This window comes from Diabrotica virgifera, chromosome 3 (genome assembly GCF_917563875.1).
Source record: "Diabrotica virgifera virgifera chromosome 3, PGI_DIABVI_V3a".
In the NCBI taxonomy this organism is placed as follows: Eukaryota; Metazoa; Arthropoda; class Insecta; order Coleoptera; family Chrysomelidae; genus Diabrotica; species Diabrotica virgifera.
The window spans coordinates 178,885,197-178,904,947 of record NC_065445.1 but is presented as its reverse complement, the minus strand read 5'-3'; the positions used below and the strand labels follow the sequence as shown (position 1 = coordinate 178,904,947).

Below are 19,751 nucleotides of genomic sequence, written 5' to 3'. Positions count from 1 at the left end.
GAATGATTACTGCCCTCCGCTACGCGTCGGGCAGTAAACTTCATTCTCGGGAGGAAAAGTTGCACTTTCCTCCCTTGTTATACAAATAGCTATTTTTTGTAAAAATAAATTTTTTCATATTTTGCTGTTTTGAACTGCCACAAGGTCACTAAAATTTTGAATTTAAAATTTTACTAGTTTTACAACTTGCATATCCGAAAATGTTATAATACATAGAATGAAACAAATGTTGTTAATTATTCATGTTTTTATTTTTAATATTTTAACTGCCACAACGTAATTTACATTAATATTTAAAAAAAAATCATTAAATCATTAAAAATAAATTTTATGCTTAAATTAAACAAACAAACAACTGTTCTTACAACTTATAATCTTTTTTTGACCTAAAAGAAGGCATAATTCGGTGTGATTCCAGTTTGGTTCTGATCAAACCATCTCTGCTATCAGCACCACAAACTTTTGCTGAAGCTTCTGTCACAAGTTTAATCATGCGTTCAACGGCTTGCGTGTGAGACGGATATAACTTAAGCTCCGATAACAGTGCTGATGTCTCCGGATTAACCACAATTTCCTGTAAAGTTTCATTCGAACTTCCAATTGTTAATGGTGGTTCAGTTAAGGGTGTTGTACTCCAATTTATGATATCGATATAATCCATAGCGTTCATATTAAGCACAGGTGGTACCTCAAATGTTCGTAGTCGCTGGTTTATGTTACTTGTTCGAGCTAAAAATACGGCGCACAGCAAGCTCTCTAATATGTTTTCTTGGATCTCCTAACATTCCAAGTAGCATATTTTCTGGATGTGCAAAAAAACTATTTCGCAATAGAACTGGATCCATTACATCCTTTAGGGGTTGTGGTAAATACCTAGATAACTGAATCATTTTCCAAAAATTAAAGGCTCCATGTAGGCAGCACGGTCTGGTTTTTATAAGGAACCATACTGGAGCATACACTTTTAAAATAAAGGTTGCTAAGGTAATCAAATTATCTGATGGAACCACAGTGGAAACATATAAACGTAGTATACGGTTAGCCAATGTTAACCAGCGGGAATGCACTATTTTACCTGGGCACCGTTTAGAAAGTTTGTTGTCAATACTTCCCTCTGAGATTGCAACACACATGTCAAGAAGATATTGTTGATCTGTACTTAAATCAGACCTATCCACATTCTCCTGTACATATGATTCAATTACACTGAACTTAACAACAGGTAGATTTTCACATCCAATGAGTGCTTGTCCTATAGGTCCGTTGAAGTGACGAGGTCCAGTTGTACTACCATCAAGGAAATTCATAAGGTGTCGCAAAGATAATTCATTACAGTGCAGCTGGAAAATAAGCCACTGCAACGGGCGATTTAAATGTTTTTCTAATTGCACATTAACACCATTAAACTTTCCAACATTAACATTCGTCCCATCACACCCTATTACTCTTAAGACATCTGTGGATACGTCAGAGTCATCAAAATATTTTAAAATGCTTTTTAAAATGTTCACAGCAGTACCAGAATCAGGAGTAACATGCGCCAGATAAGTCGACTCAGGCATTTTTAAGATTGTAATATGTTCTTCTCGAATTAACTTTCGACGATTATCTTCCATTTTTAACGTATTATCCTTGCGACCATCGAAAAAAAAGCCACGTAACTGTGAAGAATCGTCCATTTCAAGAAGGGCACGTTTTTTGTTCTAGCACGACGAATTTTGTTCTTATCTATAATGTTGCTATTATCTTCCATATTTATTGTACCGACGTCTTGTAGTACTGCTGAAGCGACTGCAGCACCAGCTCGATCAGAAATACCAAAACGATCGAGTGTTCTTGCAAGCACAGGTAATTGTAACACATTATAGGAAGCTAATGATTTTTGCTGCACAGTAGAAGTTTCTGCAGAACTGATCGATTCATGTGTAAGTGTTTCCGTCGCTATTCTTTTCTGCCGAGATCGATTTTTCGGTAAGTGAACAACATTCTCATTTAATTGTTTTTGAATTTGCAATAAATTTCTCTCCTCTCGGTTCTGTAACTTTTTGGACATTGTTATATCTATGGCACCAATTACTATTCGTTTTTGAGTTCTTTGGTCTTCTAAAAATGGTCGTTCGGCTGCTGGCACTTTAAAAACTTTATCGCAAGAACAATTATTTAAATCTAGACATTTACAAGCAGCCGCATCAAATAGTACTTTGGATTGTGTTCTGAAATCATTTAACTGTTTTTTATAACTTGCAACACCACTGCGTTGTTTATAAGGTTTTAGTAAATTTCTAATTTTAAGACGATAACTTGTTACTCGCTTTATAATACTGCACTGCTGAACGGTTGGAATTTAAGCACGACTCCAAATTTCCTGAATTTTCTTTGCTACAATTTGACTTGTCTCAGTTGCGGTTTGTTGTGGATTTGTTGCAATCGGTTTTAATTCATGTTCAACATAGTTCAAGTAAGTGTTCATATCTTCATATGTTGGTAAAACTGTTTCGTTTATATTATTGGACGCTCCAAATATAGGACACCTTAACTCACTTCTGGTGTTACGCGCCATTTTATCGGTAAACATAAACATATAAACAAACTTATATTACGACGTAAAAGATCAAGAGATACAAGGACTGTATTCCGTGGTTGTTAGTCGAAAACTGATTCATTCCCAAATGAAAGAATACCTCTTTGTCTCAAATCGATAAAACATTACGATCGGTCCGAAAACATCGGACAGCCAAGTCAGTGGCGTCGCTTCACGTAAAGATCGCCTAATTTAGTTTTAACATAATGTCCTTGTGGCAGTTGAAATATTAAAAATATACAAAAACTTTATTGTAAAAAAACTTTTAGTTTTCATTATTTAACAATGTGGTAAAATGCAAAATTTAATATTTTTAATATAAAAATTTAGATTTTTGACATTTATGTGGCAGTTCAAAATAATTTTTTTTATTAATATTTAATATCAAAAATTTTGTTTTTATACACTTCAACTTTTTTTCAATTGCGTTTTACCATTTTAGTAATTTCGAAAAATCGGCCCACCCTAATAGGTAATGAGAAAATCGTAAAAACATGCTTGCCAAGGGATAGGGGTAGTTTCTGCAGTATATTTTCAACGATAGGGGTGGTTTCCGCAGGGATGTTGCAAAACGATATATATTTTTGAAAAACACTGTTGATGAAGCATATGTCCATATAGATAAAAAGCAAACAAAAAAATTTTTTTTCAACCCCCATTTTATTTATTTTTTTTTTTTGGCTACAGGGGTTGCACTAGGAAATCGTTTTTGGTGTCCATGCATGGGTAATAATAACGTGCAAAAAATGATATATGAAGTATATTAAAAAAGGGTATTGTGTGTAAAGTATTCCAAGAAAATCACTTTCTTTATTAATTCTTCTTTTTTTGGGGTGGTTCCGGGAAAAAATGGGGGTGCATTATACAAATTTGTAAATAGCACCAGTACATGGGTAATCGCTGAAAGTCTTTTTACTCTATCATAAACGGTTCAGATGGTATAAAAAGGGGTTTTTTAAAATGTAACACCCTGTAACTAAAAAAAGGGCAATTACCTTTAAGTGAAACCTATACGAAAAAATCAGTCACTTATTTGTGAAATTGCCGCAGGATTTCTTTTTAATTTTCATTACAGTTGGGAAAATTAATTTTTTTTAAAAACATCTTTTTTAAAAACTTGTCAACTTTGGGGCCCCACCCCCACTAAACGGTGGGTGATAGACATATGCTGTTGGGAAATAAATCGTAGAAAATATAGTCCTCTTCATATTTTTATAAAAGAAATTTTTTGTAAAAGGTACAGGAAGGGCTACGTTCCGCAAAAACCACAAATTACCCCCTTTAAAGGGGTGAAAAGGGGGGTTCCAGGGCGAAATTTTTTAAGAAAAAGTTAGTCTGATAAGCACCCCTTGATATACCAGAAAAAAATAAAACCAGACTTGTGTCCATTTTGCAAGGTTCAACCTCTGTTTCCTACACTACCTTACAAATTAGACCGGGCCCTGGAAGTATGTGAGTATGCAAAACCTGAGGACCGACAACTATGTTCGGATTCTTTTATCTGAGACCTTGAACAATGAAAAACTGAATCTTGCCGAAGGTGCGATGTTGCCTTGTTACCCACTCCCTCACCCCATTTTACGGGCAGATAAAATGCTATTTTTCACAAAAAACATTTTTTTTGCATTTTTTGGGTCAGTATAAGCAAAAAATGTTCTTAAAGTTTTTTGTAAAATGCATAGTTTTCGAGATAAACGCGGTTAAACTTAAAAAAAAATCGAAAAATCAATTTTTTAGCACGAATAACTTTTGATTAAAAAAGAAAATAGCAATTCTGCTTACAGCATTTGAAAGTTCAAGTCAAATTATACCGGTTTTGATTATTTGCATTGCTAAAAATTATTTTTTATTGGTAAACAAAGCTATAAACAAACAGTGTTTGTAGGGATGAGCAAAACAAGAACAAGACCAAGACCAGGCTAGTCTTTGTCTTGTTCTTGCAAGCTTGGTCTTGGTCTTGCAGCTAAAAGGCAGTCTTGGTCTTGGTCTTGCACTAGCCGGTCTTGTTCTTGGTCTTGGTGTTGCTGGTCTTGCTTTTTTGTTAGTAATAATTTGAACCAAACAATTTCGAATAAAATGTACATTGAAATAAATAAAGATGTGAAGAATGAAACTATATTTTTTGCTTTAAAATTTTAAAAGAATGTAGAATGTAGTTTCAAACGGATACCAATTTTAACATTATACATTCACCTAATTATTTCATTTGTTTCAAAAATAATATACAGGTTTATTTTCAAATTTCAATTTTAAGTTGAATCTGTTTCGGTTTCAGAACTTCCACTTTGAACATAACTTTCGCTATCACTAATATATGGCGATAATTCCGGATCACTCATCTTTTTTCACTTTTGAGTTTACTCGTATTTGCGACTACTTCTTAAAAAGCTCAAAACTAGACTGTGGTAGGTAAATGGGTCTAAGAAATGCAAGAGATTAGAGTATGTACATTTTTATAATGGTAATGTTTATCAGTCGAGGAAAAACCTGCATTTACAACCCTTGTTACGATTGCCGGCCATCGGTTGTGTTTTGCATGCTGTCGATACCTGCCGCTTGCCTTCAGACTGTCTCGAGTCTGGATTATTGTTTATTGCCCCTGTATTTTAATAAAATGTTAAAGAAAAAGAGCATTTTAAAGGTTTAGCAAATGGTCGGGGACCTTCAATTGTACCACGGATTTTACGAAAAGGGATAAACGGTTTATAGTTGTTTTTAACAGATAATGATCTGCTCCTTTCACTCGAACACTATAGTATTTATTCTATGAGGGTCAAATTTAAGAACATAAGAAATTGAATTTTTTTTAAGAGGACACAAAAATCAAATATTATTTAATTTATTTAATATAATTAACTTTTTTTATAAACTAACTAAAACATACTTTTTAGTAAATACATACATATTTACCATCCCTATTTATAGACCTAATACTATAACACAGTGTTTCCCAACGTGGGGCCCACGCCCCACAGGGAGGCAATTTGATTGTTAAGGGGGGCAATTCGAAAATGGACTCGACACGAGTTTAACCCTTTCGCTACTGGTCATTTAAATCCAATGCTGGGTTACGGTACCAAATTTAACGAAAAAAGCAAGTTCTTAAATAATTGCGGTAAATAATTAGTGTTAGGTATTTCGCTAGACCAAAATATCAACTGGATGTTTTTCGGCGTCAAGTGAACTTATAATTTTGAAAAGAGATCAACTTAAGTAAAGTGTCTGTTTCCTGCTCATACTTTAACTAATAATAGTGTTCTTGAGACTAGTTATCAAATTTCTTGATTAATCGCTTAAACAGGAAAAATTCATACTATAGGGGAGAATTTAATAACACCATTAATATCAAGCATTTCTTAACGGTTCTTGAAGAAGATGACAAGTATGTAAAAACTTTGCAACTCAGTAACGATACTGTTAGCAGAATAATAGACAAAATGAGTGAAGATATTGAAAAACAACTTGCTAAAAAGCTGCAAATAAAAAATTTGTCAGTGAAAATGGATGAATCAACTTTGAGAGACAGTGAGGCAGTATTGATAACTTACGTACCATATACTGATAAAGAGTAGTTTGTTGAAGAATTGTTGTTCTGTAAATGACTAGAAAGCACCACTACCTCCAAAGACATATAATAAGCTAAAAAACTGCTTCACTCAATAATAAAATATACCAATAAAAATCTTTGTGCTTCAGATGGTGCTCCTAATATGATGGGCAATAAAAATGACTGTTTAAAATCGATGAAAGATGCGAATCCAGAAATGATTAATATGTTATCCATAGGGAAAACAAAAACATCTCGCCCGTTCTAAATAAAGTACTGCATTCAGTAATAAAGTGCTATTAAAACTAATACCAACTGTGAGCGTCTCTTCAAGCTATTTTGTGAAGAACAAAATGAAGACTCCATGAGACTTTTACTTCATACTGAAGTAAGATGGCTACGTTAGATGCTTGAAAAGATTTGTGGAATTGTTTGATACCCTTTGAAAACGTTTGAACAGTTTCACTGACTCCAAAAATGTGAAGTAACTGATACCGCTTTACGTGTTATTGTGAACCAGCTGAATATTCTATAACCTGATTTAAAAGAAAGATTTTCTGATTTAAAACAAATTGATTTTGAACATGGATGATGCAGCCAATGTTATAGGATTTGTCTGATATATCAAATGTGTAGTATCAAGAAGAACTGGCAGAATTACAAAATAATGAATCAGGTAAACATTTATTTAATAAAAAAGGAACGATGGCATGGCATTGCGAGGAAATAGAAATCAAATATCCAAATCCAACCAAATGTGCAAGAAAACGATTGCTACCATTTCCATCTTCACATTTAGTTGAATGTGAATAGAGAGCTGTAAATGATTTTTTGTAAAAAAAATCAGCTGAATACAACACAACGTAAAGACTTGAGACTGAAGCTAACCAAATTGGAACGTAATATAAAATCTCTGTGCAGAAGGCATCAAGTACAAGAATATCACCAAAGTAAAATAATAGATTAATATAGAAAAATCTTTAGCCAATTCAATTTTTTAATATTAAAATTTTTATATGTTACATAGGAGGGGTGCATAGGAACTTGAGAAAGGCTAAGGGGGGCATGGCCTAAAAAAGGTTGGGAAACACTGCTATAACATAACAACTAAACCTAATGGGGAGTTATAAACGCTTAATTCTGTAATTTGTTATCTTGCAGTTCTTTAACTTTATTTAAACTACATTGCTCTTGTAGCACGAGTTATTCGCACTTTTTATTTTCACGTATTTTTGGATTGAATACCCATTATGGCATTTAAAACACACTGAAATGATTCGCATGTATTTCAAGTGCTGCACGTACTATTTGTAGTACTGGCCCTTGCTGGGGAAACCCTAAATTCTTCCAAATAGTTTTCAAATGTGAAATCAGTAAAATTCTTTACGCGTTTGTCATCCGGGATTTTCACAAATAATTCAACTTCCAACTTTCGTTGATGGTAAAAAATTAATCCAAAATATAATTTTAAAAATTTCCGAGTATCGGAATTTTTGTTATTATATTCAGAAACTGAACCTAAGCTTTGGATTTTACGATACCAAGCTTGACACATTACAATCGACAACCAGATATTTTTTTTTCAGGCCACAATGCTTTCACAGCATTGTGAATCCCTTTTCAAAATCTATTATGATATTTTTTCCTCGATTATGCGAAAAGAATTGAAATAAGTGTCAGTATTTTTATTAAACAAAAAAGCGAAAACTACTGGTACATAAAAACAGTTTTTAATGGCATTTTTTTTAAATGGATTACCCTATCTATAATTACATTTTTGTCTTACAAGTAATTTCAATTGTCCTTGAACTGTCGCCGTTTGAAAACTTGCCTTCTGGACACTTTGAAGGTTGAGAAAATGCAAACCGTTTGACTTACTCAAAACGACTTAAAAATATAACCAAAATATTATGTATTTTAAAAATTCACTTATTATATAAATAAGTTTAAAGGTTTATTGCAATGTCAGTATATATTATTAAACTAAAAAAACAAACTTAAATAATAAAACACCAATTTCGCAAAAAAGTGCAAGAGGTTGGTCTTGGTCTTGCGTAGTCTTGCAAGATTCGGTCTTGGTCTTGAATACCTGGTCTTGGTCTTGCAAACCAAAAGACGGTCTTGGACTTGGTCTTGCTGCAAGACCAAGACCAAGACCAAGACCAGTCTCGCTCATCACTAAGTATTTGAGCGTTTTTTCGCATGACCGCACCGCGCCAAGAATTAAAAACGAACGGAACCGACCAGGTAGGACTTCCTTGGCGCGGTGCGGACATACGACAAAATTTATAGTTTGTTTATAGCTTTGTTTAACAATAAAAAAATTAATTTTTAGCAGTGCAAATTATCAAAACCTGTATAATTTGACTTGAACTTTCGAATGATGCAAGCAGAATTATCATTTTATTTTTTAATCAAAGGTTATTCTGGTTAAAAAATTGCAATTTTTTAATTTCTTTTAAAGTTTAACCGAGTTTATCGCGAAAACTATGCATTTCACGAAAAAACTTGTAAGAACATGTTTTGCTTAGAATGACCCAATAAATACAATAAAAAGTGCTTTTTTGCGAAAAATCGCTTTTTATCTGCCTGTAATATAGGGGGGTGGGAGGGGGTAACAAGGCACCATCGCACTTTCCGACTTCCACCAAGATTCAGTTTTTCATTGTTAAGGTCTCAGGTACAAGAATCCGAACATAGTTGCCGGTCCTCAGGTTTTGCATACTCAAATACTTCCAGGGCCTGCACTAAATGTGACATCACTGGGTAGCATCTTTTAAAGTTACTTCAACGTTCATAGGTTGAACATCTATTAATTTTGCATGAATAAATTGAGCAAATTTGTCAATTTCATTTGAAAACCATGACATACAATCCAGACGCACATGGCTTTTATAGAATGATAAATTATCATCATAATTACACTTAAAATATGCGGTGCTCTGGGCAACAGTGGCCTAACCCCAAAAACGAAGTTTTGAGATAAATGAAATCTTTGCATTCGCATTTCCATTATCCGTATGGGATGGCGCTACAAATTATAGAGCAACATTTAGCCAAAGACCCTTGTTAATTGGAAGATTTAATGTTGCTGCTTTTATTGATATATTAATCTAAAAATGTTCAATTTGTGGGTTATGCCACTGTTGCTCTGAGCGCCTCATATAATATAGCACTGTACGTTGTATGTCTTTGATATGAATGCGTTGACGTAGTTGCTGGAGTTGAGTTAGAAGCGTGAAAGTAGTGACTCGAAATCTGCGTATGCTAGATTGGAGTATAACTTAGGTCAGCATCTTCTAATGAGCGACGAAGCTCATTTCCATTTGGACGGAACCGTTAATAAACAGAATTAATGGTACTGGACTCCTAAAAACCTACAAAATCTCCATGAGCGTCCTTTACATTCTCAAAAAGTCACAGTGTGGTGTGCCATTGGTCCGACTGGCATTATTGAGCCATATTTTTTCGAACAGGCTGGCCATACTGTCATCGTTAATTTTATTCCCTACGTTGACATGATCCAAAATTTTTTGGTTCCAGAACTATGCATAAAAGGGATAAACCCATGGAATGTGTGGTTTCTGCAGGATGGTGCCACGGCACATACTGCCCATGCTTCAATGAATATTCTCCGCAACCTGTTCCCAGGACAACTCATTTCACGTTTCGGAGATTTGCCGTGACCTCCACACCTGTCAATTTGTGATTTTTTTCTATGGGGGTATTTAAAGAGTCGTGTATATGCTCGCAAACCTCATAATTTGATCGAGTTGAAGAACGCAATTCGCCAGGAAATCCTGCAGCGGCGGATCCAGCATCGTTAAGAGGGGGGGCCGATTGGCTAAAATGAAAATCGGATCGAAGAACTGAAAAATACCTGTTCAGTAATTTTTAAAAATCTATCGAATGCCACAAAATACGACCCCCTACTCCAACCCCTGGAGGTGGGGTGGGGCTCAATCAATTTAAAATCGTAAATGGAAACCCCCAGTTTTATTGCAGAAAATTGGATTCCTTACGTAAAAGTAAGCAACTTTTATTCGAGACATTTTTTCTATTCCATAGAAATAGAATAATAGAGAAATAGTCTGTCTCGAGAAATACACTTCCAAATGAAAAACTAAAAAACACGTGTTTAATATTTTTCAAAAGCCTATCGAATGACACTGTGTCGTGTTTGGTGGCATTCGATTATTCGATAGGATTTTGAAAAATATTCAACTTGTGTTATTTGATTTTTCATTTGAGAGTGTGTTTCTATAGATATTAAACAATTTCTATAAATTACCTATAGGCTATTGATTATGTACTATAGAAAGGAACTACAACGTTAACGGGGTTTTATTATTTCATATTATGATCAATGAATCTCTATATATGAAAAAACCGCGGAGTGCTACCATTTAAAGGGGTGCGTTTTTGAGAAATGGGTGAATTAGTCCCTGGGCACAGGTTACATTAGGGAGAGTTCTATGAACTTTTGGTACAAACACGTCTACATAAAAATTGTTCCTGGTTAAATTTCCTATCTAAATATAACTTTTTAAAGTGAAGGATACCTTTTTTTACACAAAATATATTGAAAAGAAAAAGCACAAAGAAACCCAAAAGAAAGAAATTTTGTTTTTTGTCCCATAACTTTTGTCCACGGAGATATAGGTATAGACATTGCTTCACAGAAAAAAAACTTACATATTTTCTCTTTAAAATGGTGTTTAGTAGAGGCCATTAGGATTTACAGTTTTCGAAATATGATTTTTCAAAGTTTGTCACTCACAGCAATTTTGGGCAATTTTCCTTGTTATTTCGCAAATATTGTTCTGTAACTTTTTTCTACGAAACTTTAGGCATATGCAATACGACATGTAAGAGGAATAGAAATCAGTTACCTTTAAAATGTTCTACAGTATAATGTTGTACGACTTCTTTTAAAGAGGTTATCTTTTTCAAGATTTTATACTTTTAGCGAGTTTTTATATTTTTTACGATTATTTTTTAAATTTCCCATTATAACTTTTTTTCTACATTCAGGTATATATTATAATAAAAAAAAGCTTATTCTGTTTACTTTAAAATGGTGTATTATAAAAAATTCTAGGATTATTTTTGAATAAGATGTAATAAGTACTTGCATCGATTTTTGATTTTAGGATTATTTTTTAATTTTCTCATTACAACTTTTTTATGTGATTGTGTGTTATGATTGAATCTTATTTTTTAGAGGTACCTAATACTTTGGATCCACTTGACTCGGCCGGGCAAACTTCAAAGTATGGATTAATTCCAATATTTACTGTCAAAGCTCCTGCACCGCAAGCTTTGCTTGAAAAAATAGCATGTAAATGTACCAAAGGATGTACAAAAAACTGCGATTGTAGGAAGATAGGAATTAGTTGTTCAATATTCTGCAAAGGGTGCATGTGCATGGGTACTAATTGTGTGAACTCTAAGATAACTGAGGTGTCAGAGGAAGATATTGAAGCTAATGCTAACGAAGAGATGGAATTTGGTTTTGAAAATTTTTTAAATGTCAACGTTTAAATAATTTTAACTAAAGTGATGTTTTCTAAGACTAATGTTTATGTAATTTTTGTAAAAGAAATAATTTTGAATAATACAGTTAAAAAAATATCAAAGAATCACTCGGTTTCCATTATTTAAATATAGATGATACACCATTTTAAAGAAAAGAAAATAATCCCTCTTTATTGAGCAATATATAGTATATTCACTTACAAGAAAAAAAAATTATAATGAGAAATTTAAAAAATAATCCTAAAATCAAAAATCGTTGCAAGTACTTATTACATTTTGAAAAATAATATCTTATTCAAAAATAATCCTAGAATTTTTTGTAATACACCATTTTAAAGTAAACAAAATAAGCTTTTTTTATTATAAAATATAATATATACCTAAATGTAGAAGAAAAAAAGTTATAATGAGAAATTTCAAAAATAATCGTAAAAAATGTAAAAAATAATATTTTTTTATATTAGGTATTATATAACATATAATATAATATTATATTATATATACTATATATAATATAATATTATATAATATATAATATATTATATAATAATATTATTTTATTTTTATATTATATTACAAAAATCGTTAAAAGTATAAAACCTTGAAAAACCATAATCTCTTTCGAAAAGAAAAAGTCGTACAACGTTATACAGTAGAAGTAGACCATTTTAAAGGTAATTCATTTCTGTTCCTATTACGTGTCCATTGCATATACCTAAAGTTACGTCGAAAAAAGTTACAGAACAATATTTGCGAAATAACAAGGAAAATTGCCCAAAATTGCTGTGAGTGGCGAACTTTGAAAAATCATATTTCAAAAACTATAAATCCTAATGACCTCTACTAAACAACAATTTAAAGAAGAAATATGTAGATTTTTTTTCTGTAAAGCAATGTCTATACCTATATCCTCGTGGACAAAAGTTATGGGACAAAAAACAAAATTTCTTTCTTTTGGGTTTCTTTGTGCTTTTTCTTTTGAATATATTTTTGTAAAAAAAAGTATCATTGACTTTAAAAAGTGATATGTAGATAGGAAATTTAACCAGGAACAATTTTTATGTAGACGTGTTTGTACCAAAAGTTCATAGAACTCACCCTAATGTAACCTGTGCCCAGGGACTAATTCACCCATTTCTCAAAAACGCACCCCTTTAAATGGTAGAACTCCGCGGTTTTTTCATATATAGATGTCCATTGACCATATGAAATAATAAAACCCCGTTAACGTTGTAGTTCCTTTTAGCTATCTTATTTTGAATATAATCAATAGCCTACTATGGTATCACAATAAATCGTTTTTTCGATTATAGCGCCATCTATCCAGAATTCGAAAAAATGTCTCGAATAAAAGTTGCTTACTTTTACGTAATACACGTAATTTACGTAATACACGTAAGGAATCCAAATCTGCAATTAAAACTGGGGGGTCTCCATTAAATATTTTACAGTTACCCACATCCCACTTCCAGGGGGTTGAGTAGGGGGTCGTGTTTGGTATCATTTGATAGATTTTTAGAAATTACTGAACACATATTTTTCATTTTTTCGATCCGATGTTCATTTCGCGAAATATTCAACGGTTCCTCTACTTTTGGGTTGGGCCACCCTATATGTAATGTTGATAAAATAAAAATAAATATATGTAGTGAATTATCATTGAAATTTAAAAAAACCTACAAAATGAGACTTTATAAGTTAACAACTTACAGTAGTTTCGCAAATGTAATAATGAATTAACCGAATGTAATTTTCAAAAAATTAAAATACTTTACTTTTTTCAAGGCAAAAAAATTCATGTCGAAATATTTAGTTTTAATTTTATTTCGTAATGGGAAAGTACATCATGTGACACCTCATTTAAAATCGTTTGAAATACTGATTACAAAAATGTATAATACATACATGCGCAAAATTTTGGTCAAATGCTTTTTAAACGCATTTTTTTTCGAATCCTGAGAAAACTAATACGAGAATCTTTGAAAAATTTAAACGCAGAATAAAATATTACATCATTACCGAGGGCCGAAAGCCCATTAGAATAAACAGAAAGTTTCTTTTGAATGATATATTTGAAATTAACACGCTGACGGACAGAACGTCTATAGACGTCTAATTTCCATTGATGTAATGTGACACAACGTCTATAGACGTTGCATTTTCCCCTATTCTACTTTGCAAAATACATATAGTGTCACAACACTTGCTTATACATTTGACGCACTGTCCGTCAACGTGTTAAAAATCATACTCAATTTTTTCTTTTTTTCACCCCTATAACTTATTAAAATAAACATTATAGAAGTTTTTAGGGACTTTCGACCCTCGGTAATAATGTAATCTTGCATTTTGCGTTTAAATTTTTCAAAAATACTTAGTTTTCTCAGGATTAGGTATAAAAAAAATGAATGCATTTAAAAAGCATTGGACCGACATTTTGCACAAGTATTGCCTATACATTTTTGTAATCAGTATGTATCTCAAAAGCTTTTAAATGAGGTGTCACATGATGTACTTTCCCATACAAAGTTTAAAATTTAATTTATTACCATAATTTTATATGTGGATGATTGCATCCCCCGACATAAATGACTATCTATCGTACTCGTGGAGAAATTCTCACTTCTGTCAAACGTGATATAAAATAAACTTATATAATATGTAAGGCATACATTTCATGCATATAAGACATACCTTTTTCCATAAAACTCTCGAAAGTAGAATTGGTATTTACTGCATCATCGTTGATTTTTATCGGACACACTGAAAAATCGCATGACTTGTTTTGAATGCTCTCAGAACTTAAATTTGATCCAAGATCAGTAGGTCTCATAGTATGATCTATCTGATAAGATGTACCTTGTACATATTTATTATCATAATTACTATTAATATTATCACCCAAATTACGTTGATTTTTAAAAAATAATCAGTTAATTTACGAAATTTGAATTTTTTACTTTTTAAGTTCTCGGTAGAAGCTTCTGATTCCTTTCGTTTATTTGACATCTTATAACTCTTCGTAAATCACAAACTATATTAATATAAAAAAAGAAGAATAAACTCAAAATACTATTAATCATGCTAACAATTTACAAACTAAGATCTGTACGAATCAGTATTAGAGGTGTTACTTGCATCGATACCCAAAATACACTAATTACTAGTAATTAATAAGGGTGTTCTTTTTTCGTGGTCAGCTAAATCGGCGTGTGAAATATTTATATTTTCGGCGAATTAATATAGTTTTTGCTAGGCGCGCAATTTTCGAGAGATTTTCAGCGAATCTGCTATCTGCAAACGATTTTATAATTATACGTGGAGATGCTTAAGTATGCATTCACAGTATATAGGATTACATATTTTTTTAAATATGCTTATTGTGATCATTTTTAATTCTTAATAAATTGTCATTATATTGATTGTTTCCCACCTTTAGACGCATCAGAGGAGTATGTCAACTAAAACTGTCACTGTGACATTGGCATTTCTCAAATTCGTTCGATACATCTAAAGGTGGGAAACAATCAATATAATGTCAATCTGTAAGTTACTATCGCTAAATTTAACACCTCCACTAGGTTCATCTCTTTTTATCTCAAAACTTAATATGTTTTCCATCTTTTGAGTTATTTTGTCGGTTATTAGTGCACTCATCACTGTATTATACTCTCATATAATCGAAGAAGATAGGACCTATGAATTATTTCCAGGGCCCTCTGTTGATAAGTAGTATAATTTTTGTTTACTGTTCTCTACATTTGACTACTAATTTATTAAGATGCAGCAAAAATTTAAATTTGGGGGATTTGAGCTTCAATTTGAGGGAATTTCAGTTTCTAAGTGGGGGATTTATAAAATCACATCTGACAACTCTGGTTGTAGTTGAAGCAACTTTTACCTGACAAATTCTCTGTCTCTCTAGGACCTCTCTCTTGTATGTTGCAGGCAATCTCGCTTCACCGTTTGAATGGGACTGGGCCATTCCATCAGTATTGACAGTTCGTTGGTCATAACACATTGTGGCAAATGAGGTATACTTAGTGTGACGAACTCCAATTCGGTCAAATTCGGGACAAGGCCGAAAAAAATACCCAAAATCCGGGACATTTCAATGAAAATCGGGCCATTTCTTTAATATAGAACGTTAATATGATCATTTTATTGATATTATTTAACATTTTTATGTTGGCAATGATATTGTTAGTAGGATTAAACCACAATTATTGGTTGTAATGATAATTACATTTTTGTTAGTTTTTGACGTTTTGTTAGTTTGACGAAAAATCCACTATTAGGTACTGGTATTAGTATCAAGTCACACTCTAGAAATTGTCGACTTTTTTCGTCCCATAAATTTGATGTGAATTCTTAGAAGAATACGTATTCAAAATGTCAAAATAGAATTTTACCAAAATGTTGAAAATTCGGATGACCCGGAAGCCTTGTTCGGGACGCCGTGACACAACCTCGTAATTCGGGCCATGTCCCGGATTTTTCGGACTAGTTGGTCACACTAGGTATACTGGACATATCTGCCTCGTAATGCATCCAACGTAACTTTATAAATATTTCTAAATGCAGCCAAGGTGTTAAGTCTGATAATTTTGTAGTAGTAAGAGCATACAATATACACCAAAGATGAGAGATCATTCAGACTGAATGTTGCCAAAAATAACAAGATTGTTGACGATGAACATGAGGGTGTCTTTTTGGTCTTCTGAGAGCTCGGAAGACCATGAGATTCATGGAGACAGAAGGAAGAGGCCCAGAGGCATATTTTCGAAATCAGACAATTATCACAATCAGACTTATTCTTTAGTTTTACCTCAAAATTATTCAGCTACTACATACTACTTCAAATTGAGATTAAAAGTTAACTGATTATGGGGTACATTTTATTTATTTAGGTATTAGTACTGTTTTTTTCTCTCACCTGAACTATCGCCTGGTTCATCCTTACATTCTCCAAGGTCTACTGCTGTGGATAGTTGGTTCTCCTCATATTTTTGCTCATATTTTCTAAACTCTTCCTTAATTTCCGTTTTAACTTCCATAGCTAATAAGCAATAAAAATAGGAATCATTTTTTTGTTTGGAGCTTCTGTAATACAGAATCTGTATACTATATACTATATTATTATTATTAATTTTAGAGAAGAGATAAACTTGGATCTACATCTACAGACCGAGCTGGTCTCGTAAATTCCACCACGGCTTCGCGCAATCGTACTTGAGCACAGTATATAGGTTTATACAACAATTCGAATAGCAAAAAAACTGTGACTTGAGACAATGGGGGCTATGCTGTATCATTTACGTAAACTGATTACGTACGGTAAACTCGAATTACAGGCTGTAATCTTGTGTGTAAAATCGGTATGCTGTATCAATGATATCCAAGGGGTTGCCTACCTTCGTATGTAATTTCTTTTAGGTAAACGCACGCGTAAACGTAATTTTAAACTTTTCTAAACAAAAATTACTTGCCGTTTAGTTTGGTTATGTGAAAATGTTTATGTTATATTAATAAATATTGTTATTTTTATTTGTGAAACCAAGTTGTTTGTGTGATAGACTTTATTTGATTTTTAGTTTAATTGGTTTAGTGTTTAATTTTTAAGTGATTTTTTAGTTGTTTAGTACTTCAATATATTATATCATAAAATGAATTTTTGTTTTTGTTCTAAGTAGCTTTCACTATTTCCTACTAACACTACATCATCAGGATACAGTAAGTACCAGGAAATGTAAAGTTGTGCTCACAACGAGGCGCCGACCCTCGCTCCCTGGTATCCCTCGTACCATATCATGGATCGCCCGATGCATTATGTTAAATGCGATGAGATCGTTCACGATAATGAAGAGTAGTAGGATACTCTGTTCTAGGAGAGGACACCATCCTTTGGTCTCCTTAGTGAGTGCACCCTTACCCTGCTAGGCCTGGATCCCACATACCAAAAAAAAGTTGATTAATAGCAAGCTGAAAATTTGCTAATAGGGCTTTTCATCAATTGTCATTTGTTTCGAGTTCCTGTCATATGTTATATAATATTAATATAGGGCTTTTCATTCACAGTCATTTGTTTCGAGCTTCTGTCATGTGTCACATAATATTAATATATCTACGTCATACGTTATTGGCATATACCAATGATACAAACCAAAGACATATGACGTAGATATATTAATATAATATGACACATGACAGAAGCTCGAAACAAATGACAATCGATGAAAAGCCCTATACACGGATTATACGGCATATGACAGAAGCTCGAAACAAATGACTGTGAATGAAAAGCCCTATAGCTTAACGGTGTCTAGTCAGACAAACTTTAATGTACGCAAACACTGGAAGTTTTAATTGTGGAACAGTTTAAAAATTTGGAACGTAGATTACTAAAACTCATGTGTATTTTGTCAGACAGAACATCCAATTGATTTGTTACCTTTTCATTAAACTCTCATGCAAAAAGCAGACTGATATTACTAACCAACATGATTCCTGTCATTTGACATGTTCTTCTTGTTCCACTCATTAAAATGCCCAGTTGGTGATAAACACCAGTCTGATTTTTGCATGAGAGTAATGAAATGGAAACAAATCAATTGGAAGTTCTGTCCGACAAAATACATAAAACGTATTCAAAGTCTGACGTTCCAAATTTTTAACTTATTCCACAATTAATACTTCCCCTGTTCCCATACATCAAAGTTTGTCTGACTAGACACTGTTAATCTATTAACAAATAATTTTCAGCTAGCTATTAATCAACTTTTTTTTGGTACGCATTATCCAGGTCTATGCAGTTCCCTTGTTTACTGATCCAAAACTAATGAGTATAAATAAGAACTGAGTACTTACTGTGCCTCTCCCATATTTTCATGAAGTGTCTAAGTAGTTTTATGACTGTAGTTTGTTCATTATTGTATTTTTTTTTGTTTTTATAAACGGGTACAAATATACAGTAGAAAAAATGAAAGAATACCCATGAACGAACATAAAAAACACGCTGTATTTTCCTGTCACCGTGTCACACAAAAAATTGGCCAGCACAGGTACATGTAATAATTATTATTACATGTACTTGCGCTGGGCAATTTTCTTTGCGACATGATGACAAGAAAATACAGCGTGTTTTATATGTTCGTTCATGGGTATTCTTTCATTTTTCCGACTGTACTGCTTCTTCATTCGTTTAGCATTTGTCCAACTTCCATAATTCTATTAAATAAACGTATTAGCCAACTTATTCCTGCCTCTTCTAATGGCTTCCACATTTCCCCAGGAATATCCCGATTCCTTTATTTTTTGAAGTGCTTGAACCACTTCCTCATGGTCAGTGCGAGTTGACAGTAAAATCAAGTAGGAAGTATATATCAGCACGTCTCGCAACAAGGATGGAAAAAATACAGTATGTTTAAGATATACTATGTGAAGACAGACACATGTCTCTTGACTCATTAGCTATCATCAGTACAGTATAGCCAAATTAGAATAGGTCTGCGTTAACCTTTCCTTGTTTGAAAAACTCTAAACATTGATTGTTTGAAACATTCCGCATTCCTTTCCTCAGGTAGCTGTAGCTTCCTCCTTGGATGTGTTAGTTGTTGCTCTGGAATCGTTAGGATCTTCTAACATTATTGTCACAAATTGGTTGCATTGCTCCTGTAGTGATCTTTTCCCAAGCTAGCATACACCTCTAGTAGGTATAGCGGTATAGCATACAGAAATGTAGATAAACTGATAATGTTGATTTGTAAACAAAACATCTTCACTAAATGGGTGAAAAAGCTGAATTCTTAGTGTCTGCTATCTGTATTTTGAGGTTGCAGTCATTAAGTTAAGGGGCAGAATAAAAAAAAACTCTGTAGACACATTAACGGACACACTTCACATGTAGTCACATCTTCTTAAGGAGTGACTTCATATGTAGTTGTGTCAGTGAATGTATTAATATCAAGCTTTCGCAAAATTTATTTGTTTCATCAAGTCTAAAATAAATTTACAATTCTTTTCTCAGTAAATACAATGAAATTAAGACAAAAAAGCATTGTATTAAAGAAGCATAAAAACTTACAA

At 32.8% G+C, this 19,751-nt stretch overlaps 1 protein-coding gene across 2 annotated transcripts in view; it reads right to left on the bottom strand.

Moving 5' to 3' along the window:
• The window catches only part of LOC126882241 (zinc finger protein 85-like), a 72,628-nt gene extending 55,037 nt beyond the window's left edge, over positions 1-17,591 (bottom strand). Inside the window, exon 1 of one of the 2 annotated variants that reach the window (XM_050647064.1) lies at positions 16,603-17,591. In XM_050647064.1, coding sequence (XP_050503021.1) covers positions 16,603-16,723 — 121 coding nt within the window. In that variant the 5' untranslated portion in view covers positions 16,724-17,591. The remainder of the gene's footprint in view (positions 1-16,602) is intronic. The other variant, XM_050647065.1, reaches the window with a different exon arrangement.
• Positions 17,592-19,751: the final 2,160 nt, after the last annotated feature.